The 26,545-nt window shown below is 51.2% G+C and overlaps 1 protein-coding gene across 1 annotated transcript in view; it reads left to right on the forward strand.

Moving 5' to 3' along the window:
• The window catches only part of PLXNA2 (plexin A2), a 178,801-nt gene that overhangs the window by 121,188 nt on the left and 31,068 nt on the right, over positions 1 to 26,545 (forward strand). The window contains exons 10-15 of the mRNA XM_075521525.1: positions 7,640 to 7,840; positions 9,721 to 9,817; positions 10,178 to 10,371; positions 16,545 to 16,696; positions 19,949 to 20,066; positions 24,567 to 24,703. Of these exons, the coding sequence (XP_075377640.1) occupies positions 7,640 to 7,840; positions 9,721 to 9,817; positions 10,178 to 10,371; positions 16,545 to 16,696; positions 19,949 to 20,066; positions 24,567 to 24,703 (899 nt within the window). The remainder of the gene's footprint in view (positions 1 to 7,639; positions 7,841 to 9,720; positions 9,818 to 10,177; positions 10,372 to 16,544; positions 16,697 to 19,948; positions 20,067 to 24,566; positions 24,704 to 26,545) is intronic.

Here is a 26,545-nt window from a genome sequence, read left to right on the forward strand (position 1 = left end):
TGGGATTCGATGTGTAACGAGCTCCCTTTGATGCTCCTAGGAGTTGTCTGTCTTGAGAAGGGAAAAGAGCTCAAAGCCTCAGCCACTTTACAAGGTGAGAGGGAAAGAAAGCCCTTCTCCATGAGCTCTACACTTGCTCCTTGCAATCTTCTGGCTGTATTGACCAAGCTAAATGCTGCCTTTTTGCCCTGCTTTCCATGAAAATACAGCTGAGAGAGCAAGCTTTTTCTGTCTCTCCGCCTGCCCTGTCAACAGGAATTGTTTAACAACATGGAAGGGCAGAGCTCAGCGGTAGGCGCGGGCGATGCAGAGGACAGCCTCCGAAGACGGGCTGGAGCTTTGTCAGGGGGTAGCGAGTGGCCGGTGAAGCCGTCGGTAAGAGAAATGATGCCCCTTGAGCTTCAGATCTCTGTTTTGCATCATCTGTTGTATTTGCTGTGGTATTTGCAAGAGTGAAAATGTGCAAAGCGTGTTTGGTTTGGAGTCATGGGTAGATAAATACAGAACCCTTCACAGCCTTTAAAGCAGAGATGTCTTCCAGGACAGCGCTGGCCGTTCTTGATATCCTCCATCTGGTGGGAAGTTTCTGACACGGGGTAAACCCAGCTCTTTTGAGGCCTCTGTTTGCAGGTGGCCAGTTCTCTGGGAGTTAATAATTAGATAAGCAACTCTATTTTCTCAGCCTTTTCTTAGCCTGAGGCTTCGTTTGTCCGCAGAAGGTGCCTGCTTAGACGTTGCTATCCAAAAAGCAATGGGAAGGCAAAGGTCTGGGGCTGGCTTGCACCCACAAAAGCAGGGTTTCTCCAAGAAGAGGCCTCGTGGGTGTGTAGCGCTGATTGTCTCACTTTACAAAGCTTCAGATCAGGCCTACGATATCATTTTAATGTGTCTGAGGTGGTTGGGTTTCTGTGTGTATGAGGCTATAAGATGTCTCTCTCTAAATGTATAAAACATGCAGATGAAGAGGAATGTAGATACATAAATATATCCTTACAACCCATCCCAACGGAGAGCTAGAACCAAAATAAATCCTATTAGTTTCCCAGAATGTGGGATCCCGTCCCTCTTTGATGTCCACTGTGTGCAGATAATGCCATTTCCACATTTGAGATGCTGAATCGGGGACGGAGCGTTTCAGATTCTGGGAGTTTAGTGCAGAGCCAGATTTCGGCTCTGGTCTGACTCCTTTAAATTCTCACCGCTTTTAGAGCAACACCTTTGCGGCTGGCTGTGCCCTCGGATGCTGAGTGCTGCTTGACGTGCCTTGAAGGGAATAAAACAAAACCAAGCCTTCCTCATACCTGTCCTTACAATCCCCACCGTTGGGTACCTGAGTGGGAACTATGATGTGCAGGAGATAACTCAGAGCTACATCTGAGTCCACCAAAGTCAGCAAATGACTTTGCTGGATCGCATCTAACTTCTGGGGAGATGTGTTTGTCTGAAAAAGTACCAATAGTAACAAAAAGCCCAGTTGCAGCAAGATTAACTCATCTCAATTTGAGAAGATTGGTTTGAGCTTATTGGCAGCACTTTTTTCATCAGTGGATTTATGGTGTGCATAACCGACGGGGTCTGGTGTTTGGAGGGGGAAGGAGCCACGCAGGGAAACGCTCCGCAGGGCTGCAGGGAGCCGGGGGGAGATCTTCCCACCTGTAACCTGGCCGTCTTCGAGGGAATTGCTCCTGTCCTCACCCCTGGTACACAGAGGGTTGTTTATGGGAGAGAAATAGGCTCTCCAGCCGTCCGTGTTTTGCATGGCTGTAAATACCACAGTACTTCACAAATGAAAGGCGAAGACCCGGGTTACAGCACGCGCGTACGGCGCAGAGCTCAGGACCAAAGGGCGTTGGGTAGGAATTTACCAGTGAGAAAAGTCTCGCTTCGGTTGCCTTTCTTTTCATGTTTCGTTTCTAAGGAGCAAGGTCTGCTCTCCTTTCCAGTAGCATAAATGAAGAATAATGTGTTTCCATGAGTGATGGAGACTGAAATTTATATCATTGGGAACACAACTGTGAGCCAGGGGTTTACATTCATGTGCCAGATTCGTTTATATTTATAACTTTAAAATGCGTGTAGCAAGTTAACATTTGTGGAGGGGGATTTTTTAAGATGAAAAGTACGAAAGCGTTATATATTCTTCCATTTGAGCTAAATCCCATAGTCAAAAGAAATGCCTGCCATTTCTAGGCAATTTTTTCCAAATAAGAGCAAGAAGATTTGACCTACTGAAACTACTCTGTTAAACACAAATAATAACCATGGGTGCTCTGTTCTACTCCGGAGACAGATGCATATCGCGGGTCTTTAAGGTATTTATAGACCTTGGAGTCTTTGAGGCTAAAAAGCATTGGAGAAGCATAAAATGTCTTTGTAAATTGTGTGCGATGATACTTCATACGCAGAATATTCCCCGAGAGTCTGTGCCACTCGTGTGCCGGAGTCTTGTCTTTCTCCATCAGATCTTCTGATTTGTGTTTACTCTGGTGTACAGAAGTCAAGAAGGATAATGAGAGGATTCAGCGTGTGTTTGTTTAGGGAGAGGAGGCAATAATGGCCTTTCTAACTCACTGCAGGATTTACTTCTCATGAATTAAAAAAACAAAGTAAACTGATTATGGAACAAATGTTATATTCCACTGGCTGCAGTTCTCCCTTTTAGTCTGTATTTTCTGGATGCTCAGCTCTTCCTGGCACTAGCACGGGGAAGTGCAGAATCGAGCACCCAGACCCGAGCCCCACAAAGCAGGGATGGTCTCGTTATTTACCACCACGAGGGGACCTTTGCCACAGCCACCCAGCTCCGACCCCAGCAGCAGGACCGGTGCTGCCAACCGCTTCCCAGCGCGTCCCGAAATTCCTATAAAGTGAATAAACATCGACAGAGGCATTGCTAAAGCTGACAACGTGCCTCTAACAAAATAATTTGTTAGCACTGGCTTTTAGGTCAGGTAGCACGTCGGAGAGGTGGTGAATGGACAAACCAACCTGCCGGGCGAGCTTTCATATGGCATCGCCCCCCTTCAACTCTCTGTGCGCAGCGTGGGACCGAGGTGCTGCTGCGGCAGCACCCTCCTGAGACCCGCACCCACTCGCAGACGCTCCACGGGAAGGTCCGTGTGTGCAGGGACGCGCGTGTACATCACTGCAGCAGCAATTTAAAAACCAAACGAAAAAAAGAAAAGACCTGGAAGCTGAACAATGAGCCTGGATGGGAAATGGCACAAACAGGGAAGAGGGAGCTCCGGCAGCGCTTCTGCAATGCCTGCGGCGTCTGAGCAAGCCCCGCGCCCTCCGCAAGCTCCTGCAGCTTTTGTGGCTTCACTCGCTCATCTGATAAATTCAGCAGCAACTGCCAGCAGTAACGTGGCTCCCCACGAGTGCCCCGGGCTTTCGGTAGTGTGGCGTCTTCCTACATATCCCTCCATCCCAAACTGTATATCCCCTTATTAGTGCGATCACTGTAGCTGTCAGCCAACGCAGAGGGGCTGCCTTTCTCGGTGGTTCCCCGAGTGGCGTGCAACTCACAGGCTGCACGCCTTTTTTTCACCAGAATCCCAATGTGGCATTTTTCTCCCACTGAAACCAAAGGAAGAAAACCTATTATGTCCTACTCATCTCTAACGACGGCAGAACAATTTTTGCTACCAGCATTTTCAGTACTGCAGAGCAGATTTGAAACTGTCTCCCATGTCTCTGAAGGAGAAGCATTTCTTTAACAGTCGTCTCACGAAAGGCAGTGGCCAGGAAGGATAATGGTCCATAACATATTCATTATTTTCAGGACTGTGCACTGAGGTTCTCCCACCGGTGATGTGGTTGGGGATTTTTTGTTTTCAATCATAATGTGATAAAAGATTCTACGACTCCAGGATGCCTTTCCTCCCAGCCACGGGCTTTCCACATGGCTGGGGACCTCTCTGGATGGAGCCATTTGTCTCCCATTGGTCCTCAATATGACTTTGAGGTTAAATGCAGAACCTTAAATGCAGCCGGATCTCGAGCAGAAGATGGTACAGGTGTGCAGTGCATAACAAGGAGGAAGGAACATGCGTGCAAAGTCAGCTCGGAGGAGCTGGCAGTTGGACGGAAAACCCCATGAATCTGAGGAGTTTGCTGGTGGTGGTGTAAGGGCTGAGCTGGGGGTTGGATCCATGATACCAGGGTCTGCGGGAACCTCAGCGCTGAGCTTCGTGGTGGCATTGCCTTCCTTCCATAAACCTGCTCCGCTGCAGAAAAGGGCTTTTCGTTCCTTCCCAGCACAGCCCGCTTTCTGGCTCTTGGAGCTTAAAATCACTCTTGGCTGTTAATCCGTGAAAGTCCCTGTTAGAAATAAAATAAAAAATATATAAGGAAAAGTGCCACTAAAAAGGTTTATGAGGCAGCAGTTTAAGCTACTGGCTTCTCCAAACTGGGGTAGCATCTGTTTCTCATTTACAACTTGCCTGAGCCAGTAGCGAAACCGCATCCCATCAGGCCGGCTGTGAGCTGGAGAGGGAGCGCGCCTCGGCGCGCTTAATGGTCATTAGTGAGAGACGGGGATTTTCTCCCCGGATCCACAGTCCTAGCGGCAGCCTGGCGAGGATGGCTCTCGTGGCGTTGCCGTCCGGATGATTTACTTTAATTGCTAGGCAGGGTGGCAAAGGGCTTGGGATGCCAGTCTGGGATTTGGCAGAGGGAAGGGAGACGTCAGCCCATTTTTTTCTAAAACTTCTACTTTAGCTTGGGATTAATCATTTGATGTCAGATACGTACAGGTACTTAGGTACCTAGTTCCATTAGATCAAAGCGAATTAGAGCTAAACAGAATGTAAATACTTCTGACGGTCAGAGCCTTTGTCTCTGCGTGTTGCAGTTCCCGGTATATAAATTGAGGAAAAACTGTATCTCCCAGTGTGTTATGAAGAGATAACGTTTAGGATGTTGAGATCTTATGGGAGGAATGTCATACAATTACCAGGCAGTGATAGGTCTTTTTTTGCACTTCTTCTCGGAGTATCATTTAGACATGTAGTTTGTGCTCGTGGGGAACTGGAGATGTGCTCTTCTCTAGAATGATGTTCGCAGGGAGAGTTTCCTTCTATTTTGCATACAGCATTTTGCATAACAAACTCTTGAGCTACTGCAATATTAAAACTTGCTATTAATTTACAGTTGCGTTATTTTGGCCAGAAAGTGGCAGAAGTGGAAACAAATCGCGCTTCTCTGTACTTTACGTTTTAATTGCTGTGCTTGGTTTTCAGAATATATCGGTTTGGAGGCAGCAGCATTTTGCTCTTTTCTTTGCTCCTTTATTGCAATCACACAGATGTTTGAAATATTTTCACATGGTTTTCAATGGAAAATTTAATAGACTGCTTCCGCTTTCATGGTATTTTGTACACTCAAAAATCAGGCTGTTTTCAGGGACTGAGGAACTATACTTACCTATTTTTCACTGCCTCTAGCTGACAACTCCCGAGCCTTAATAACTCCCTTACAAAACGACCATCAGGGATGAAGTACCATTCTTTCTTTAACGTCACCTTTATTTAATGCCCTTAGGTCCGTTGTGGAAGGCTTTGGGGTTCAGGGAGGAGGCCATTTCATTCCCGCAGCGGCTGGCAAAGCTCCCCTCACGCTGGCTTTGTACTGCAGGGGGGTTCATGTGCGGCTCTGCTGGCGGCCGGCAGCCAGCCTCGTGCCTGGGGTCGCAGGAGCAGGACCTGTTTAATCTCCTCTTTCATGCAAGAGGCTTCAGTTCCTAATCAGGAAAGGCCTGAAGTGAAATGTCTTTGTGCTGTTTTGTCTCAGCCCCCCCTCCCTCCTCCGGACGCCCGCTGAGCCTCTCCCCGCTCCTGGAGCTCAGCGTCCCTCCCTTTTTCTGGTCGTCTCCCCAGCTGCCTTTGCTCTGGCCTGGCAGGGTGACGGGTTGTGCTGTGAGGCTCTAGCTGTAACCTACTTCTGAATTTGCACTGGACTCAGAAAAATGCGTTCCTGGAGCAGCTCCCGACTGCATCCCGGAGGTGCGGACAGACTTTGATCTGCAGCAGGAGCCGCTGCCCCTTTGTTTGAATCGCTGAGCTCAGCTGGGACATCACCTTCCTCCTGCTTGGGGGGCTGGCAGGGTCCCTGTGCGGGCTGGCAGGCCGGGCTTGCTGGTTCCAGGCTAATGTATAAAGGCTTCGGGTGCCTGAAGGGACTGTGTCCGGAAGAATTGGAGGCTTAAGGTTTTGAAGCCCAAAGGGTGCTGTGAAGAAGGCAAAGAACCGATGTCTCGGATCCCAGGGGCATCAGAGCTTATTTGGCATCCTCTGGGCTGGCCTTCCTCCGCGTCTGATGGTCTCTCCAGGGAACGCCCAGTGGCAGGAGATCTGCAGGTGCCGTCGCTTGGCGATAATTTTGCTGCTTTCCCGTGCATGAAGGGACGTACGGCACTCCCGGTCACGGCCCAGCATCCACCCCACTGATACATGCTGAGATACGGTTGTACACAAATTAATTAGATTTTGTTTCAGTCCTCCCTCCTCTGTGAGAGACCCCTCCTCAGCATTAGCTCCTCGGACCCACGGATGGCCACTTTTTTGAAAGCCGTAAGACCTTTACAAATGCTGTTTGCTGGAGGAGGCTCTGAGTTTATTGCATGTGCCAAACCCTTTGCTCCAGTTCCGAAGAGAAAAGGCCAGTTTTGCAGACTAGACAGAATTTCAGAAGGCCCAGGGGGATCAGGATTAGGGTGCTTAATCCCATCTGTGAAAACCCCATCCCTACTCTTCTGGATACTGACTGCAGCCAAATCCTCCCCTCCTTGGACATCCTCCACTTCCCAGAAGCACAGAGCAGGGAAGAGCGTTGCTTTAGGGACCGAAAGGGCAGTTCAGGTCTCGATGCCTTGCCCACCCGGCCGGCGGAGGCACGCATCCCCCCGGGCAGCCCCCAGCCAAGGGAGAAGCTGGGCGAGCAGCAGCGCGGGAGCATTGCAGCGAGCTGGCCGGGCGTTTCGGAAAGACCAGAGGTGTCGGAGCATGGTAAGGGGTGAGCGCAGATAGAGCGGAAATTAGCATCGCCTCGGAAATTAATGGCACGCTGCCATAATTTTACTCGGATAAAGCAGAGCGGAACAGTACCTGGTAGCGAGAGGAAAGCACATCCCGTGCTGATCAGTCTCGCTCCGAAGCAGCGCACGGCCGAGGGGTGTAAGGAGCGGAAGGGGATTAGGAGGAGGCCCAGGGAGCGCAGCGTGTGGCTGGGAGCAGCCCATCGCCCTCCTGGAGCAGCGGGGCTCAGGCGGAGCTGGAGCAGCTGATAACGAACGTGCCGCTGCTGCTGCGGGAGGGCAGGCGAGAGCTTGTGTCTCCGCAGATAAAACCCAGAGCAAGCTCGGAGCGGGGAGGATATCTTCGATTTATTCCCCAAATAGCGGTGTTCCTTCTTCTGCCGCTGCGGTGAGAAAATCAGCGCCAGTCCCAGAGCAGGGGGACGGTAACGGGGGTTTCTTTATTTCGGCTCTTAACCTGCAGCTGTGTGGGTGGACTGAGAAGCGGCTGATCCTGCGTGCTGAGGATGTCCTGGGACATCAGCCCTGCTGCCGGAGACCTGGCCAGACCTGCGGATGCACCATCGCCGCTGTAACCTCCCCCTCTCTTTTATTGCCTCCCAGGACTGTCCCCAGCTCTTCCCCACAGAGGAGATCCTGATCCCTGTGGGAGAGGTGAAACCCATCACGCTGAAGGCGAGAAACCTGCCCCAGCCCCAGTCCGGCCAGCGCGGGTACGAGTGTGTCCTCAGCATCCAGGGCGTGATCCACCGCGTGCCCGCCCTGCGCTTCAACAGCTCCAGCGTCCAGTGCCAGAACAGCTCGGTGAGGGACCGGGAGGGGACCGTGGCAAAAAGGTGCCCAAAGTGGGAGTCAGCTCCGAATAGCTGCGAAGGGGGTGGGCTCAGCCACAGGGAGAGCGAAAAATGCCAGAGCTGAACTAATCCCGAATTCCAGATGGGAACCTGCCACGGGCACGCGAGGTGTTTCATTATAGCGGCCCGGAGAAGATCCTTTATCTGGCGGTTCCCTGTCTGACTGCAGGGGGTCAGCGAGGGGAAGGGGAGGAGGAGGAGGGAATGCGAGGAAGGTGTTAAGGCAGGCTAATTCACACGGGGGAGATAAGGCGAATCACAGACCCCTTATCGGGGAGCTGTCGAATTCCAGGTCACGGTAGCTGGATGAATACAGTCATGCTGAAAAGCAGCGTGGTGCAGGGAAGGAGGGGGAAAGGAAAACTGCCAGGGGAGAGGGCACAGTGCAGCAGAGAGGGAAATTATCTGAACGCTGCTGCCAGAGAAGCAGGCAGGGGAGGATGGCTCTCCTCCGTGGGACGGGGCTTAGCCCTGCCAACGGACCTGGTAGGATTTTACCCCAGAACGCCCAAAGTCACCGTGGCAGGTACTCGTGGACGCCGAAACGCGTATGGCAAACGCAGGCTTCCCAAAAGCCACCCTCCGAGCCGCAGCCCACCTTTGGGTCTCGCGTGGCACGCTTCAGCTGGAGGAGGGGCAGGGAAGAGCGTGGTCCTTCCCCTCCTCGCCGGGTGTTCGAAGAGATCCAGGGGCAAACAGGGCACATTCAGTTTGGTTTAGGCAGCAGAACAGGGTCTACTTCAATATTCAGTGCAGATGGTCTTCAATTGTTAATGAAGTTTTGAATTTTTAAAAATTTCACTGGATATTTATATATCACTGGCTGTCTTTGGGCCTTGCAGCTTGGTGGATAATAAATGTATTAATACTATATAGTACTTTTCCTATCCAAAGCAATTTATAAACATTCGAGAAGCACTTTTAGTCCTGTTAGGCTAATAGGAAGTGGTAGGTAGAGAATGGAAAGGCAATTCTGTACTCGCAGCTCTGTCACTTGTACAGGAGATCTAGTTTCACACCAGCTTAGTAAAACCCAGACAAGGTGAATCAGTACAACCAAATGTACGTTAAAACTGTACAGCTATTGCATGGGGACAGTCAAAGCAGTCTGCTTTGGTTTAATCATCATTCCCTCATCCCAGAGAGGATGGCAGCGTTCGCTCACCTTTTTAAGTCTTTTTAGCAGCTCTTGATTGACTTAAAGAGAGCATCAGAATCAGAGCTCATTGGTGCTAATTGTGATAATGGGAAATTCAGAATACACCGGGAATTCACCTAAAGCGTCCAGATTCACTCTGCCACAGCCCCCGGGACATCCATGAGAAGGTGAATAATTCGAGCCGGTGCTATCCTAGACTAGGCTGAAGCAGAAACTGGGGAAGGACCTCTCTGCACCATCTATTTTTTCTCAGCTGTCGCCTATTTCATGAGCCAAAGCTGCGCAGCGTGATTTTTAAGCTCCAGTCACACTGGGGTGCATGGTGACTGTATAAGAAGATAGCCTGAAGGCAGCAGTCCTTCCAGTCTGATTAACTGGAGGGGCTGTATTGATAAGCTAGAGACTGAGTGACAAGAGCAACCACTGTGAGTGGAATAATTAATCTATTACCTCTCACAAGGACTAGATCTGATTTAATTATCTCTTCCTGGTGAGGAGGAGAGAGTCAAAGGAGGACCCTGGAGGTGAAGTGTAGACGTGGTGGTGGTTCAGACATCAGCACATGTTTTTAAGCAGAGAATAATCATGGTGTCTTTAAAAAAAATACTCTTTTCCTGTTAGTGTCTCTGATAGATCCTCCCAAGCATTTCATTCTCGATCTTCTCCTTCAGTATCTCTACGATGGGATGGACATAAGCAACTTAGCAGTGGACTTTGCTGTGGTTTGGAACGGGAACTTTGTTATTGACAACCCAGAGGATCTCAAAGGTAACGTCTGTTTGAGTTGGCTTTCAAGTCACGGGAAGGAGGGCCGTGATGGGGGCTGGGAAGTGGCAGCTGGGGCAGAGCAGCGTTAGCTGCCGTCACTGCGGCTGCAGCCAGAGACGTTGTGGTCCCAGTGGATCCTGCTTTGGGTGAGAGCAAGTCACTCTGCTCCGCTGACAGCGGTGCTCACTAAGCACCACTGATACAGCCTTGGCTTTGGAAACCACATGTGCGAGTCCACTCTGCAGCTCGTTAAGTCGAAACTCAGCGTGTGCCTTTGCCGTAAGTCCCAGAGCAGCTGTAGTCCATGTGAATATTTCAATTCTTGACTTGGTCCTGAGTGCCCGTCCCCTCTTCCCGCAGTGCACCTCTACAAGTGCGCAGCGCAGCGCGAGAGCTGCGGGCTCTGCCTGAAAGCCGACCCCAAGTTCGAGTGCGGCTGGTGCAGCGGCGAGGCCAAGTGCACGCTGCGGCCGCACTGCAGCTCGCCCTCCGCCCAGCCCTGGCTCGACTGGTCCAGCAGGAACGTCAAGTGCTCCAACCCTCGCATCACCGAGGTAAGAGCGCGCATCTCCAGCCCCTTCTCCTTCCTCCTTCCAAAGTGGATTTGTGTCTGTCTCCCTCTCGTCTGAAAACCCACCGTCGTCCATCCGGCGCTGAAAAACAGGGAATAAAACGCTCCGCTACTTTTCTGTGAAATTAATGTGCGGATCTGCCGGCCCGTGGCCAGGCTGTGCAGCCCACTGCCCCGGCGTGCAGCTGTCACTCGCCGGGACGCAACCAGCATTGGGGTGACCGCTATGGACTGTTGCAGGAATGCTAATTAAACTAGGGAGCTAATTAGTCTATAATTGATGCTTCTGATGTTTCTGTTCAGACCACTGAGGGATGCAAAATGCCTCCCAGGAGCATTTTTACCCGTAAAACTGCACTTGGTCTGTTAACGTTACTATTAGGAGTGACACTCATATCAGGTGGGAATGAAAGAAGATTTTGGTTTCTCACTTAATTAACTCCCCAAAAAAGCCTCCCTTGCCCTGAGCGTGTGTCCGTACTGCAGAAGGCGGAGGGCACGGCTGTAAAACAGCTTTGGCTCCAAGTAGCCTGTTGCTCTGGTGCTCGTGGCTGCAGAAACGCCTGGCAGGGCAGGAGCAGGGCTTCTCAGCACACAAACTTCTGCCAGCTGAATGAGGACCCCAGTACATGTGGAAGTTTCCTCTTAACTCAGATTAGTTTGTGCCCCAGCTTGGCTAAACTGGCTGATGCTCAGAGCCCCTGGGAGGAAGGCATCAGCCTCCTGTCTATGGAGGAGGGGAGGAAACCGCAAGGCTGGTGGTGCGGCATCAGGGCTGGGGCTGACCGGAGGAGGACGTTGCTGAGGAGGGTCCATCCATCCCGCAGGGACGTTACCAGGCCTTCGGTATTTCTTTCTTAGACCTTCTGCCCAGCCGCATTATACCTTTGATGGGCGGGTATTTCTCTTGTGTGGGGTTTTGTAGACTGCAGAGTGGAGCTGGTGGGGCTGCGGAGGAGCAGAGGTGGTGGTGGAGCTGACTGTGCCGAGACGTGAAAGCGTTAAGAAACATTGAGAGTCTGTCCTTTCCTTGTTTGGTTGGTTTATTTGTTTGGCAAGTCATAGCTGTCTTTACAGAGAGAGAAAATGAGCCTTAAAGACTTGCTTAGATATTCACCTTGTCCTGCCAGTAGTCAGAAACCAAAGTTTTCTTATCTGAGGGCTGTTCTGCTTGCACAAGGTTATGCTACAAGATGCAAAAAGCAAAATAGACTTTGCCTGAGACTTTCTTCACCATAAACTGTTCAGACAGTTGTAACATGGAAGAAGTCTTAGATTGATTTATTTACCCCTCCTTGAGCTAAGCAGAGAAGGGGAAAAACACTCTGCTCCAGCCACCAAGTGACTTGCATCTAAGCCCTGCCAGGCTGGCTCTCGCGGCTGGCTGCGGGCATGGCACTGCCACCGAGCGTTTTATCACTGTCCAACTTGAAAGCAATGCTTCTGGTCTCTGTCCAAGGAGAAAAGAGCAGAGCTTTGCTGTTACAGATTTCTCGCCTCCATAACCAGGTCTGTGTCTCAGCCTTCAAAGCGGGAAGCGCAGGGTGCCTCGCCAGGGGATGTTTTGAGTCTCAGGAGATTGCCCTGAGTGGATTTGGAGATGAGAGAATTGAGTAGGAAATGGCTGTGCATTCGTTGGCAGATTGGCTTATTCCACAGTGAGCATCAGCGATAGAAAATAGAGGTTTCAGGGGGTTGTATTGTCCCATGGCCTCAGCTGACTCGGGCAGTGCTGTGAGCTGTTGTGATTTTATCTTGCAGTGTTTGGTGGTTTTCCTTTGAACTCCACTTCCCACCCTTCTCCTTAAGAATTCACAGCTTTTTTTTTTTTTTCCCATGAAAGTCAAGTTTGCAGTTTTCACTGTTGTAGAAAAAGAAGGGGGAAAGCAGAGGGAACTAGTGGCCTTTTTCATGTGCTTTGAGATCCACTGATGGGAAGGGTGCTGTATAGGGCTAAAAACTTCTACAGAATTTTGCTAAGTTCTCGGGTGGTCAGGTCTATAGAAAACAGCAAAGCCCCAGTAGGAACCCTGCAGGGTCGATATTCCTAAACCCAAACCTTTCAGCAGCACAGGTTAACTTCTCTCATCTCCCTTCCCCTCCAGAAAAGTATATGCGATTGTCTTGGAGACCATGAGACCTTTACAGCCTTCATTGCTGTTGGGTCCTTTTTACTGACATCTGAGTTTTTTCAGTATTTTGGGTACCATTTTGCAATGTCCAGGGCTACAGAGCTGTGCACTGAAAGCTGGGAAGAGCCCACCCGGCCCTGCTGGGACCGACCTGCTCCTGGCAGGTTCAAAGCGGGCGCCGGTGACACGCTCTCCTTCCTGCAAGCACCGGCATCGGCAGACTCGACTGGGGAGCAGCGTTTGGTCTCATACAGGGGCTTGCGTTGCAGCCTGGATCACTCAGACTAAAAGAGCCTTTAATACGGGCTGTTTTCCACTCCTTTTGCTTCATCTGGCCAGTTTCACTCTTTCTGTCAAGCTGGAGGTCAAGGGCCTTGCTCCCAGGCGCCAGTGTCTTCAGGGAATGCGTAACTAGTAAGAAGATATTGTGTTTTAATAGTCATAAAAGTAAATGAGCAGCAGGATATACGCAGCCCTTCTTCTGAGCAAGAGGCCCAGCTGTCACCGACAGTGTCCCTTTAGCAGCGTAAAACTTCCACACGGTCTGTGGTCTTAGCAATAAATAAATAAAAATCAGTTTTCTTGCGAACAAGCGGCACTCTGATCTCCTATTCATTTATTTGCAGGCCTCATTAATATAACATCAGTGCAACAAACAGCTGAAGGGGGTGCAGTGTCAGGCTGAATAATGGAGTTGCTCTGCTGAGATAACAATTAGGTTCTGAATGTGCTATCAGCTAAGGCAGAGACAAGGAGGGATCACGCCGGGATGACAATGCTTATGTGCTGGTTCCCTGCTGGGCTCATCATCTGGGATCCAGCCAGCTTAGAGCAGGATGAAAAGAGACAAAGAGAGTGAAGGTGGATGACATTTTGGGAGGGGGCAGGGGTTATGCCATTTATTCCGCAAGCCAGGCGCGCTCTCTGCACCCTGGCAGATGCCAAGTGGTTATTGTGCGGAACAGTCTTAGGCTCGTGCCTTGCCTCCAGCTCCAGGAGGAAAGCCCCATCCGACTCACAGCCAGTCCTAGGTCTCCCTGTCTTGTGCACAGACTTCTTCTTGAGGCTAAATACTGCTTTATGTCAGAAACACTGAACCGTGCAACCGGCAAGACGTGAGGCTGAGAACATTTATCCTGCGTCGTTATAGCAGTGTCTTCTGCAGGCTGGGGAGGGAAGCGTGCTGGCAGTGTGTTGGGGCTCCTGGATCCCTGGGATCCCTTGGATCCCAACCTCGGAGATCCCTGGGATCCCCATCTTGGTTTCAAGTGAGAAGCAGCAACAGCAGAAATGCATCTGCATCCCTACATGCTGTGAGGGCAGAGTGTAACTGAGCTCCTACCACCACCCACTTCATCTCCGTACTTGAATCCTTTCTGTGAATAATACAGTGCCTCGCACTTGCATTAATCCTTTCACCGAGCAGCGGGAACATGCTTTATTAGAGGCGGTGGATTGCTTATTTGTTTCGTGCAAGGCGAGGCTGACGCAGGGAGCAGAGGTGACCTGCTCTGAAAAATCTGAGGGATCAGCAGCACCAAAGGCCCTGCCTCCCACACCCCGCTCTAGATCTCCGTGACTTTCAAACTGCTTCAGTTTTGCAACCAACCTCAAAAACTTCCAGCAGAGGTGCAGACCCTTAAACAGTAAATGTAAAATTCCTGGTGACGGCCTTGTTTTTCCTTAGCTGCCCTTTGCAGGTTCTTTTGATGCTCCACAGACGTGAGTGAAAAGCCACTCTACTAAAGCATGTTTCTTGAAAATGGGGACTATTTCTTCCTAATCCTATCTGTCTCAGACCAGAAACCTGCACTGCCATTGCAGCCGCCCTTGCAGACCGAGCAGCTCCCCAGCACGGCCGCAGCCCTGGGTCAAGGCAGACCACGCTGTCAGAGCCGCCCGGGGCTGGCTTTGCTGGAGGTGCCTCGGCCGCGCATCTGCAGCACGACGAGGTGACGCGGGGATGCGCCCGGCCGGGTGCTGCTCGGAGGGATGGCCGGCGCCCAGTGCAACGGGACCTTTAAGACGTATCTTCTTTCTGCGATTTTGACTGAATCTCTCCAGCTGTAATTAATTGAATGCATCTGTTCTAACCCTGGGGCTGCTTTATGGCACAGTTACTTCAAAACTGTTCAATTAGCGGCCACTAAAATCTAGGTCGAGTGGAGCTCCATGTTGGGGATTTTCCAGGTCAGGACATTTTCAAAATACAGAAGCGGGTCTGCTTTGTTCGGTGAGGCCGGCTGGCTCCGCTGGTTGCGGTAAGGTCGGGAAATGGCAAACTGTGACTTCTTTTGAACAGTGATGAGGCAACGAGCCCGGCAGCGTAAGTGCCCCAGCAAACACATTTTAACATAATCTAGAGCTGCAAAGGACGGTTGTAACTGTCAAGTACGTGAACTGCCGAGTTCAGGTGATTCCCAGCTAGCGATGTAAATATTACCAGTGCAGGCCTTCAGGACTCAGTGTAATGCCATACAACTTGATTTTGTACTGTCTTTTATGGGCATATAGTGCTTCACGGAGCTAAATGATAAAAGACGTGCTACGCAGTGTGAGTTACAGAAAACAGCAGCGCAACAGACAGTGCATGGTGAATAAATTAGAAACCTCAGTGGTGCGGTCGAGGGGAGAGGGAGGTGGAAACTACAGCATACGCAGAGGAAGGAGGTGGTGGTTTGACACACGGTGCAGCTCGTGGGCTCTGCTGGGTGCGTGGAGCAGGCTGAACCCCAGCACGTGGGGCCAAATTCAATAGCGGCACCTTGAACGGGAGCAGAGGTGGAGAGCAAGAAGTTACGAGGCATGAGCAAGGGAGGAGGAAGAGGGCTCCAGCTGAGATTTGAAATGCAGGAAGATGCAGGGGGGCACTTGGAGCCGCAGAAGTGATGGGGAACAGGGGTGTCCTGCTGGCATTAGCAGTTTGCATTGGGTGGGAAGGGGAATCCCGCAGAGATCGGGGCAGACGTGCCCCGTGGCACTGGAAGGCGCAGGGGGGATGAGTGCTGCTTTGGGGCGCGCTCAGCCCGCGGGGCAGCAGGTTGCCGGGACGTGCTCTCGTGATGGGGCTGGTGTTTGGCTGCCTTCCGAACCCACTCGTGTCCAGGGAACAGTGAGCTCTTAAGAAGGTGAAAGAAGAGCAGCCATCCATCCAGAAACGGTAAGGAACAGGGTTTGAAGAGCTCAAATCTTTTGCCAAAGACAAGGGTGGAACAAACAAGCGTAAACAAGATTTATCCATTAAATTAATTAAATTGCATTATTATGGATTATGTTTGTTTATTAATAACAGCTGTAGCGTGGAGAAGATTAGTAACTCACCCAAGCGCAACAACAGACCGGTGGCAGATTCAGGACAACTGTTTGAGAGTCTTAGGTCCAAATTTTGTGACTATACATTATTGTAATTTATACTCCTAATTGAAGAGGATATTGTCCTTAATGAAAGTCTATAGAAGCAGAGATGATTATGGCTGAGGCAGGCTATAAACAGGCAGCTTTAAAGCACACACCTCACCATTTAACATTTGTAAGTCATTTGAGGTGCCAACTTACTAATAAAATGTGACATTAACGTTCAGAGAACAGCCAAGGCAGAAGTTAACAAAGTTCTCCAAAGCAGCAGGCAACTTCTGGAAGGTGACTTACCATCTTCTGTGTGTGTAAAAAAGGAGCCAGTCTTATCCTTCCGCAAGGGTTTCTGGGGCAGGCATTGCCCACACCTCTTGGCCCGCTCAGGGACCTTGATGTCCTCTCTTAGAGCTCAGCACAGATGGATTTCAGCATCCTTGGGCTGAAATCCATCTGTGTTGGACTGGCCTGGGTTTGGGCTTCTCCAGGACATCCAGAGGGGTCGTGAGAAGGTGGTGCTGGCCTGGGTTTGGCAGCGGGAGCAGGTGGAGGTTGCAGCACTCGGCCGCAGCCTGCAAAGCACAAGTTTGCTTCCGAGCCAGACATGGGGTTGAAGAAGCACGGGTGGCACGGGGACACCAGCTCACCTTTCCTGTGTTTTGTTTCCCTCTAGATCCTGACAGTGTCAGGCCCCCCAGAAGGAGGGACAAGGGTAACCATCCGTGGCGTCAACCTGGGCCTGGATTTCTCCGAGATCGCCCACGGGGTGCAGGTTGCTGGGGTGCAGTGCACGCCCCTGCCCGAGCAGTACGTCGTCGCAGAACAGTGAGTGGCCTCCAGGACCTCGCCCGTCCCCACCGCGGGTCCCCAGGGCTGGCCAGCCTGCACAAAGCCTCTTCCCTGACCTCCAGCAGACACGCAGGAGGCCAATAACTCATCCAAACCCCAGGCATCATCTCTCCGCCCTTTCCAGCCCTGCAGACCTGCAGGAAGGGGTCTGGAGGTGGCTGGTGCCTGGACCAGGGCATGCCATTCCTTCGCCAGAAGGGGATGAGGTGCTTGGATGCTCTCTCAGGGTGGGGGGAGGTTAAGCAGCCCTTTAAGCTTTCATTAAGTGTTTTGTTTCCTTCCACACTGCGGTTCCTGCTTTGCTAAGCAACTTTTCTGATGAGCACCTTGCTGTTGACGCTGAGCCTCTCTGCCCCCTCCGCTCCCCATCGCACTTGAAATTCAGCCGGCGCTGCTGGCTGCACGCAGCCATTTGTTAGGCGGCTGAGGCGGTGACAGCCGCTTAATCCGAATGGGCCTCCACTGGAGTCAATTCATTTATTTCACTAAGAAAAACGTCAATCGAAAATTAGAAAATAGGCATGTAACAGAGGATGGGCGAATAAACCTCCCAAAGTGACATGTGCTCCTGTTGCTGTTTGGGGGGGTTGTTCTGGTGTAGCCAAGTGCTGAGGGGTGCGTTGGGGTCATTCGTGCGGCGCAGGAGAGGAGCAGTGTGTGGTGTCTCCCCTTGGGTCGTCTCATCTCACCTGCTGGGGACCAGGACCCCGTCGTGTGTGGTAGGGCCACGGCCGCTCACGGCGAGCGTAGGGGACCCCAGGGCGCGTGAGTGGTCCCAGCAGCCCGGGTCTGCCCCAGCTTCGGCAGCAGCTGAAAGCAGTTGTCCTCTGGTGGTGAAATGCGTTTGGTGGGTGCCAGTCTGATCCCCAGCGTAGTGAAAGGACCTGTCACTAGCACATGTTGGCAATGGTTTGGGTTTTGCTCACTCCTTGTCTTTGTTTCCCCGTCTGTAAGACAGAAATGACATTAATCTCCTCTTCCAAACAGCGAGGATGTGTGCAGTGTATCAGTTAGGAAGTATTTTCCGAGCACTGGATGCAGGGCGCTCTGGACGGGCAAAGCATCGTTGGCGTTATTGCAGGAATGGCTCCAAGCGCTGCGCCGATAGTACTGTCACTGCTAGCGGTTTGGGCTGTTCTGCTGAGCAGTATTTTGTTTTATTTTATTTTTCAAATGAAGGATGGAAGATTATAAAATTATCCTCCTTTGATGGTATGAAACCCTGATTTTATAATCATGACTCTAATTACGGCTCTTGAGCTTTCAAAGTTTGTTAACATCATTAAAACATTTACCCTGGGCAGATAACAGCAAGCGTTAGCATGAGAGATGCCTTTTAAAGATGAATACAGATAAAAGGACCGTCTTAAGGGTTCTGTGGGCAGACTGAATTCCAAGACTGTAATGACTCACCATATGCTCCAGCCACGCAATCTATCAGCCAGCAATTAGGTTAATGTTGGTGAAAGGGCCACTTAGCCCAGCAATCAGCACCCTACAGCTCTGCCGAATGCATCATTTTGTAACAAGGTACCTGCTGGGAATTTGGCATTTATCAGGAACCGGGATCGGGTGTACCAGGTCGCTTGTGCCCCGTCCTGTGCCCCGTCGTGCCCGGTACGGCACCGCAGCTGCTGCTTTACTGGCAAATAGCTGAGTATTCGGTGTTTCCCCCTGTCTATAGCACTTGGTGTATCCTTGGTTCTCGTGGGAGAAACCCTCCGCTCTCCTCTCCTGCCCGTGGGGTGTCAGGAATCGCTTCACCTTGCTTGTTTGCCTGTGGGCTGGCAGGAGCAGAGATTATGGCTTGGCAAATGCCAGCCCTCCGCCCTAGCCGGGCAGCGCAGAAGCCCTGCCTCCTCGCCCCGCTGCCGGTTCGCAGGAGGAGAAGTAATGAAGTAGCAGGCGGAGGAGAGGTGCCTGGGCCACGTCTGGTTGAAAGGCAGAGAGAGGAGCACGCGGCAGATTAAGGCACACAGCTGAGAAGCTTCGGTTTCTGTTCTCCAAAGGCAGCGTCTCTCTAGGCAACCCGTTCTGATGTGCAGCAATAAGGACTTTCGCATTAGAGCTCTTTACTAGCGTGAATGTATTTCATTAGGCCTCCCGGCATCACCTGTGCCTGCCGTCTGCAGGTTCTTCTTTCCTTTAGTCTTTTAATTTTATTTGTAGTGAATTTAATGCTGCACGAGTTGGAGCCTTTCATGCATTTGCATGCGACCGGCAGAAGAGCGAGCGTTTCCCCTGCCGCGCTGCAAACGCGCCGTCAGCCTCAGCGGGGGGAGGATGCTCTGGCTCTTCCTCTGGTCTGGCTCTTGGGGCCAGACACCAACGCGTGTCCCATCCCCGCGTTACTGCACCCCCTCCCGAGGCAGGTTACTCCTCTCCTGAGGCTTCCAGTGCCTGGCAGGATGCTCTTGAGTTTGTCTTTCCAGCGTTGCCGTGGGAGCAACAGCATCCATCCCCTTGAGGTCCAGCTAGAGAGCCCGGCCAGCTGATGTCCCTTTGAAAACCTCTCTCAGACCTGCCGGCATGACAGGCGGTTGCTTGGTCTCCACTCCAGTAGGCGTTACGCATTCCCAGCGCCCTGGGATTTTTGGATTACACACCCCCAGGGTGCTTAATGAGGGTTCCCTCATCCTCCAGCCCGGCCCGCTGTGGTTAACCCCAGCAGCCTCCCCTCTCCTTACGGCTTTCCCTGCCTTGGGATGTGCCCACGGGGCTGAGCTGGGCCACGCGAGGAGCACAGGATCGGTGTCTTTCAGTGCCACGAACTCCTTTTACCAGGATCAGTATGTTCTGTGTTAGCCAGCCCCGTCTCCCCTGCCACGGCCGCTCGCCACGTCTGTCTCTATCATCCCGGCGCAGGTTTCTCCATTTTTGATTAACTGGGAGACTGCAGTGTGAGCTGTTCCCTTAATGAACTCATCTGTTACTCTAAGGACTTCACACTCACTTTGCTACTGGCTAATATATTGCCATTAGTGCTCTGCTTTGCTCTGGAGTTTACAGCTTGTAATAATTATGTCTAATTTTGATTTTTTTTTCTTTAAATTACTACATGGGGTAAAAATAGACTCAGTAATTAACTTCTTCCAAAGAGGCAGATATCAAAGTTAAAGGGGGGGGGGGGGGGGAGAAGAAAAAAAAGAAAGTCAGCCCTGCGTGGAGCTGCACAGGGCGCTGGTGGCACCTCCTGCCAAAGCCTCACTGCGGCATTTCTGCTTCCAGGATCGTCTGTGAAATGGGGCAGGCGCTTCCAGGGATCAGCTCCGGCCCAGTGCTCCTGTGCATCGGAGAGTGCAAGCCGGAGTTCACGGCCAGGTCTGCGCAGCAGTACGTGTTTGTGGTGAGTGTCCGGCCGAGGCGGGGCGGGCGGCACGCGTCCCCCACCGAACAGCCGTGCTCTACGAATGCACGTGTCAAATGGAGGGGGTTCAACACCAGAAGACGGTCCCCAATTGGCCATCTTTGTGTGTTGCTTTCCCCGTGGCGTTGCACAATTTGTTGGTAGCCCAGTCGACGAGCCCGGTTTTCAAGATCTAGAGCTCGCACAGGCCTACAGAATAAACAGGGTTTAGGTGGGAACCTAAACCCAGGGTTCCCACAGCATTTGGTTTCAGCTTTGCACCTCCAAAATTGTGCTAACCTTCTCTGAATTCCTAGGCCGGGTTACTCCTTGCAAAGCGCATTGTTCTGATCCCAGCAGGACTTTCTGTGCATGAGGAATTGTCGAGGGGTTGGGGTCGGCACTCAGAATTTTCCCCTGTTTGTAATGAAGGGACATCGTTATTTTGGTGCTTAGTTAATGGGGGTAAATCTAGGATGCTGCTTCTTGCTGGTTTTGAAGATGTTTCCGTACATACGTGTGCACACGTGTAGGCACCGGTAGGCCTTTTTGCGTGGACACAGAAACACGCACCAGGAGAGCAAGCACCAAAGTCCGTCCTTCTGCAGCTCAGGTACTGAGGTCCTGCTAGAAACTTAATCAACTGCCTATGAAACCTAAACATATCTGAGTTAGTTTCTGGGTCTATAGATTTAATCTTTTCCCCCTGATGCCCTTTGGGGTGGAAGGGTAATTCTGCATCCAAATATTCAGGGATTTTTATTTTCCTTCCAAGGATGCTGGGTCAGTGTAGGCTTTCTCTATCTGCTTGATGGAGAGCTGCTCTTTGGGTTGGTGGGCTTCCATTGGTTGAGTGGGTCATTTCTTTCTGTTCTTTAATTAGCAGCCTTTTGATTCGTAAACTTAAAAGCCACAGATGGGGTTTCTCCCATCTCCAGTTTTGCCTAAACAGGGCACTTCATCCAGCCACATTGATTTTGTGCTTAGTGGAATCTGTATGCAGGGAAATGCCAGCGCTTACCAATTGTCCACAATTTGTAAACTAATTGAGAGATAAATCAGGCCAGCCCCTGCCACCCTATCAGCGTTGTAAGCGACACCCTCCCCTGGGATTTCATTTATTCAACGACATAGCAGGGGGGGCAAAATATCACCACATTTTGCTCCAGTATGCCAGAAACCCCTCTGATCCTCACAGGGCACTGCCAGTATAGTCCCCAGATCTGCCATTATCGAAAGGCAGGTTCCCAGTGCGACACAAGGAGGATGCTCCCTTGCTTTGTGTTAAATAATAACCAGGAGCCAGTGGAAGGTAATTGCGGAGATGAATCTTGGAGCAGTACCTTGCAGCAGCCTGGTGAGCATATGCCAAGCGTTATCATCCTTTGCATTGTTGCTTCTGATTTCCAGCACTTACGCTGATTATATCGTTTCTTTTTCTCAAGCACCTAAAACTTCTAGCACATCATTTCCTTTTGTTAGTTGGCCTCTATTTTTCTCTTTAGTGCCGCCACAAATTCCATTACAGCTGGTTTATGCCATTAAAGTCAGTAGTAAAATTGATTGGTACCTTAAAGCAGAGCTCTGTTCTGACCCTGAGAGGGTTCATGCCTTAGTGAGCTCATCTGGTGCCTGACACCGCGCAGGAGCGATGCTGTCACCTTAATTACACCCGTTTTATCTGGGGAGGTGGAACCTTGGAGCTACTTTGCTTCTGTAAATCTGTCATAGTTAGCACCAAATCATGAGCTGAAGATGCAAAATTCTTATCCAGCTTTCAGGCCCTCATCTGATGCTGGCCTCACCCCAGCCTTGGGAGGTTTTGCAGGTCTCTAGGATGGGCCCTCAGCTCTCCTGTCTTTTCCTTGTTTACAAGAATGACTGCTCGGGGTTACAGCCTGTGTTTCTATTTTTGGCAATGCTTTGAATTTCCAAGGATTGCAATGCTTAGACAAGGTGATGCTCACACCAGAAACGTCAGATGCTTGTACCCAGGAGGTGCTTATAATTCACTTCAAAGGCAGAGGAGGGCCGTGCTTTCCAGTATGCGTCCAGCTCTGTCACCGCTGTGTGTATGGGAACTGCTGGACCTCACGGACATGATAAATAACTGCTCCTTTCTGTCCCTGGGCTCCCACGAGCAGACTGGTCCAGGGGATGGGGCTGCAGGAGGAGGGTGGCTGGTAGTGGGCTCTCGCTGCCTGGAGCGTTCCCAGTGTTGAGTGTTCACACGTCTGGAGCGTTCACAGCGTTGCAGCTTGTTCCTGATTCACCCTGGGAACAGTCGCCAGGGCTGGGCTGGAGGCTGAAGGAGGTTTTTGATGGGCAATCATACATTGAACATCCTTTGGAGGTTTTTTGCATTTTGGAATCACTCCTCTTGGTTGTATGAAATGCTCCCAAGCCTGCCTAGTGTAAAAATTGCTATTGCCATTCACAGAATCACCGAATCGTAGAGGTTGGAAAAGACCTTTAAGGTCATTGAGTCCAACCGTAAACCTAACACTGCCAAGCCCACCACTACACCATGTCCCTAAGCACCTCATCCAAACGGCTTTTAAATACCTCCAGGGATGGGGACTCAACCACTTCCCTGGGCAGCCTGTTCCAATGCTTGAGAACCCTTTCAGTGAAGAAAAATTTCCTAATATCCAGTCTAAACCTCCCCTGGTGCAACTTGAGGCCATTTCCTCTGGTCCTATGGCTTGTGACCTGGGAGAAGAGACCGACCCCACCTCTCTACAGCCTCCTTTCAGGCAGTTGTAGAGAGCGATGAGGTCTCCCCTCAGCCTCCTTTTCTCCAGGCTGAACAACCCCAGGTCCCTCAGCCGCTCCCCATCAGCCTTGTGCTCCAGACCCTTCCCCAGCTCCGTTGCCCTTCTCTGGACTCGCTCCAGCCCCTCAATGTCTCTCTGGGAGTGAGGGGCCCAACACTGAACACAGCATTCGAGGTGCGGCCTCACCAGTGCCCAGTACAGGGGCACGGTCACTGCCCTTGTCCTGCTGGCCACGCTATTGCTGATACAAGCCAGGATGCCATTGGCTTTTTTGGCCACCTGGGCACACTGCCGGCTCATATTCAGCCGGCTGTCGACCAACACCCCCAGGTCCTTCTCTGCCGGGCAGCTTTCCAGCCACTCTTCCCCAAGCCTGCAGCGTTGCATGGGGTTGCTGTGGCCCAAGTGCAGGACCCGGCACTGAGCCTTGTTGAACCCCATACAGTTGGCCTCAGCCCATGGATCCAGCCTGTCCAGGTCCCTCTGCAGAGGGACCTTCCTGTCCTCCAGCAGATCAACACCCCCGTACAACTTGGTGTCATCTGCAAACTTCCTGAGGGTGACAATTCATATTGTCTAGTATTGCCATTAGCTGGGGTAATCATAGAATATCCTGAGTTGGAAGGGACCCTCGAGGATCATCGAGTCCAACTCCTGACCCCAGCTAGGATACGAGCTGTGAGCTGACCACGAGCAGTTGAAGGACGAATCTTTCTCTCCTGTAATATTATTCCATAATTACCCACAACAGGGTGGATTGTGTATTTTTCTCTGGTCTATTCAGGAGTCAGGGTCAAAGAGGCTTTTGGTCTAAGCTGCTTCGGCAAATGCAGTGGCACCCAGAAAACACACGTTGCATTGTGAAAACAGGAGAGAAAACCGGACGAACTCACCGAGCTGCCAAGCAGGTGGTACCAGGGGAGTGGAGCTGGGAGGCTGCCAGCCTTTGCAGATGAGAGTCATAAAGAGGGTAATGTGAAAGCATTAGTAAAACAATTTGGTAATATCCACTGACTGAAAACAAATAAAAAGGTACCTGCTTTCTGCAAGTTCTATTAAGGGGGATAAATAGCTATTGTGGCGCAAGGCAGGATAAAGACGTGGCATTGCTGCAATAATATCACCAGTAAAATGTCGAGCGGGATCTCAGTTTGCCCAGCGAGGATGTCTTTCCATCAGCAACGGGAAATGGGCTCTGCCCCCACAATGCTGTCGCTGGTGGTTCATGTTAAGCTGGAGCGGATGGTACTGCCTTTTGTTAAAGTTGTGCAGTATTTCCCGTTCCCAGACCCTGGTGGGGTTTTTTGATGCTCTACCACATTGGCAAACTTTAAACATTTGGGTTCACGTGTCCGTTGTGGCAGTTTGCTTAGCTTGGGATAGATTTAGTTTTTGGAACTGCGGTGCAAACAGCTTACCTTTGTTTAAGAAAAAAGATGAAGGTAAATACATAATTTTGCCGAGGCTAAATTTGCAATCGTTTTGTTGAGGCGCGTCTCTCTTTCAGAGCTGGGTTCGAAAATTTAGCAGGAGATTTGTCAGATGTCCGGGACGCATCCCTATTTTGCTTTTCCATTTTAAAAAGGATATCCCCACTCAGCCAAAGCATGAAGATGCTCGGGGGAAGGTGCTTCTCCGGCTGGCACGGCCCCTGGGCAGCCGCTCGCTGACGGCTCCCCTCGCAGCAGGCAGGAGCGCTGAGTTTGTCCTTTTCTTTCTCCAGACTCCAGCGGTGAGTTTTCTGAATCCCAGCCGTGGTCCAGAGTCGGGAGGGACGATGGTGACCATCTCCGGGCACTACCTGGGAGCCGGCAGCCGCGTGTCGGTGCTCCTGGGAAACCAGACCTGCGAATTCTACGGGTAAGGGGCCGAGCCGGGCCAGCGCAGGCTCCTGCCGTGCACGTCCTGGTTCTCAGGGCTGCAGCACCGTGTATCTGCTGGAGCTGAACATGCAGCCACGGCAAAGATTCATCTGGGAAGCCCTGAAGGCTCCCGTTCTCTCTTTTACTACATGAAACCATCTTCTCTCTTACTGTGACCGAGCCTTGCTTGGCAAGGGAGGGACTGCGTCAGTATTAGTGCTGTCCATTATTTCATTTTAATGCCGTTACAATGTTAACTGGTCCAAAAATCTCAGGCAAGCATCACTGCGATTGTAAAATGTTTATGGTAGTCATCAGTACCTGCCCCAGCCCGGTTATCTGAAGAAAATGTAACATCTATAAGAAACACCTAGTTTCTCTTTTCACAGATCAACAGCTTGCGTTACTTTTATTGCAGCCACTGCTGCAGGTACCCCAACCTCCTAGAAATGGTCTGAGTGAGGGGTGGGCTTCTGCGTGGCAGAGCAAAGCCAGGATCTGCACGCACCTTCTGCTGAGAAACTTGCGCAGCCATCGATCACCTCTGGGATTTCTATGGCAAATTTGCTTTTTACCCAGCAGTGTAAACAGAGAGTTGACATTTGCAGGGTTTAATGGGTTTTCTTGGGGCTTAGTTAAAAAAAGATACATGCAGTGTACATCTGTGTGCATCACGTACGCATCTGTGCCCTGTACCAAACGTGCATAGGTGCCCCGAGGCAGCTGGCAGTATGCATTTCATAGCGTGGGCGCAGCCTGTGTGGGAACCTAAGCAAGGCGGTGTGATGAGCAAAGGGATTCTGCCTGTCAGATCCTCGCTCAGGCTTCCCAGGGGGAACCGAGGAAGTTTCTGGGAAAGTAAAGACCCCTGGAGGTGAATTTCTCATCTGGAAGACTGAGAGGTTCTCCGATACGGGAGCTGTGGGCATTCAGACGTGGGAGCTGTTGGGATATTAGCAGTGCTTATCCTGTGTCCATCCTAGAGCGGTGCTTCAGGAGGCCTGGACATGCCGAGGTCTTTAAGTGCAGATCAGTTCTCCAAGTGCTAAGCACTGTAACCCATCCGTCAACATTTCTTCGCGTATCCGAAGCAAAGATGCCAGTTTGCTTCCTCAGATGCACACGGGCAACGGCATTGCCAGTAGCAGAAGCAGCCCTCAAGCTGGCCTGAGAGCAGAAGCAGCCCTGAAATGTAATCCCTTAAATACACGGTTATATTCAGGCACCCTGCAGATACTGACCTGCAAAAGCTGGAAGAGTTCTGCATTCTCTGTATGTTCTAATTACAGCAGGCAAGCAGAAACTTAAACAAAGCAAGCGGCAGTATATGAATGGCACCATCCTTCATGTGGGGTCACGCTGTGCACTTTGTTTTGCTTGGACTGTTTTGAGGCAATGAACTTCAATTGTACTCGAGGGTGTGGGGGAGCCTGATTAGATGAAGCAGTTTCTAATGAGATTCACTCTAATTACAGCTTCCCCCATTCTCCCCTCTCTGATCGGAGGAGTGGGTAGATTCACCATGACGACATAATAATAGCACAGAAAGCTAATTAACTGATCACAGGGAGCTGGGAGCAGCTCTGCCAGCAGCGATGCGTCACTCTGGATCTCACGCCAGAGCTAAGCAGGCGCGGCGGAGCCTGGCAGGGCTGAGCGGCTGCGCCGGCGTGGGGCGGCAGAGCAGGCAGCAGGCAGCTCTTCGGCTGCACGGGCATGCACGGGAACACTGCGAGAATCAGCGAGGAGGGTGGAGAAACGCACTCCTCACGCAAGGATGCCTTCGTGGTTAAATTAAACCGAGGTGGAGAGTGAGAATAAGATGAGGGAGGGAGGAGGA

The sequence above is a fragment of the Mycteria americana genome, chromosome 20, assembly GCF_035582795.1.
Source record: "Mycteria americana isolate JAX WOST 10 ecotype Jacksonville Zoo and Gardens chromosome 20, USCA_MyAme_1.0, whole genome shotgun sequence".
Classification (NCBI taxonomy): domain Eukaryota; kingdom Metazoa; phylum Chordata; class Aves; order Ciconiiformes; family Ciconiidae; genus Mycteria; species Mycteria americana.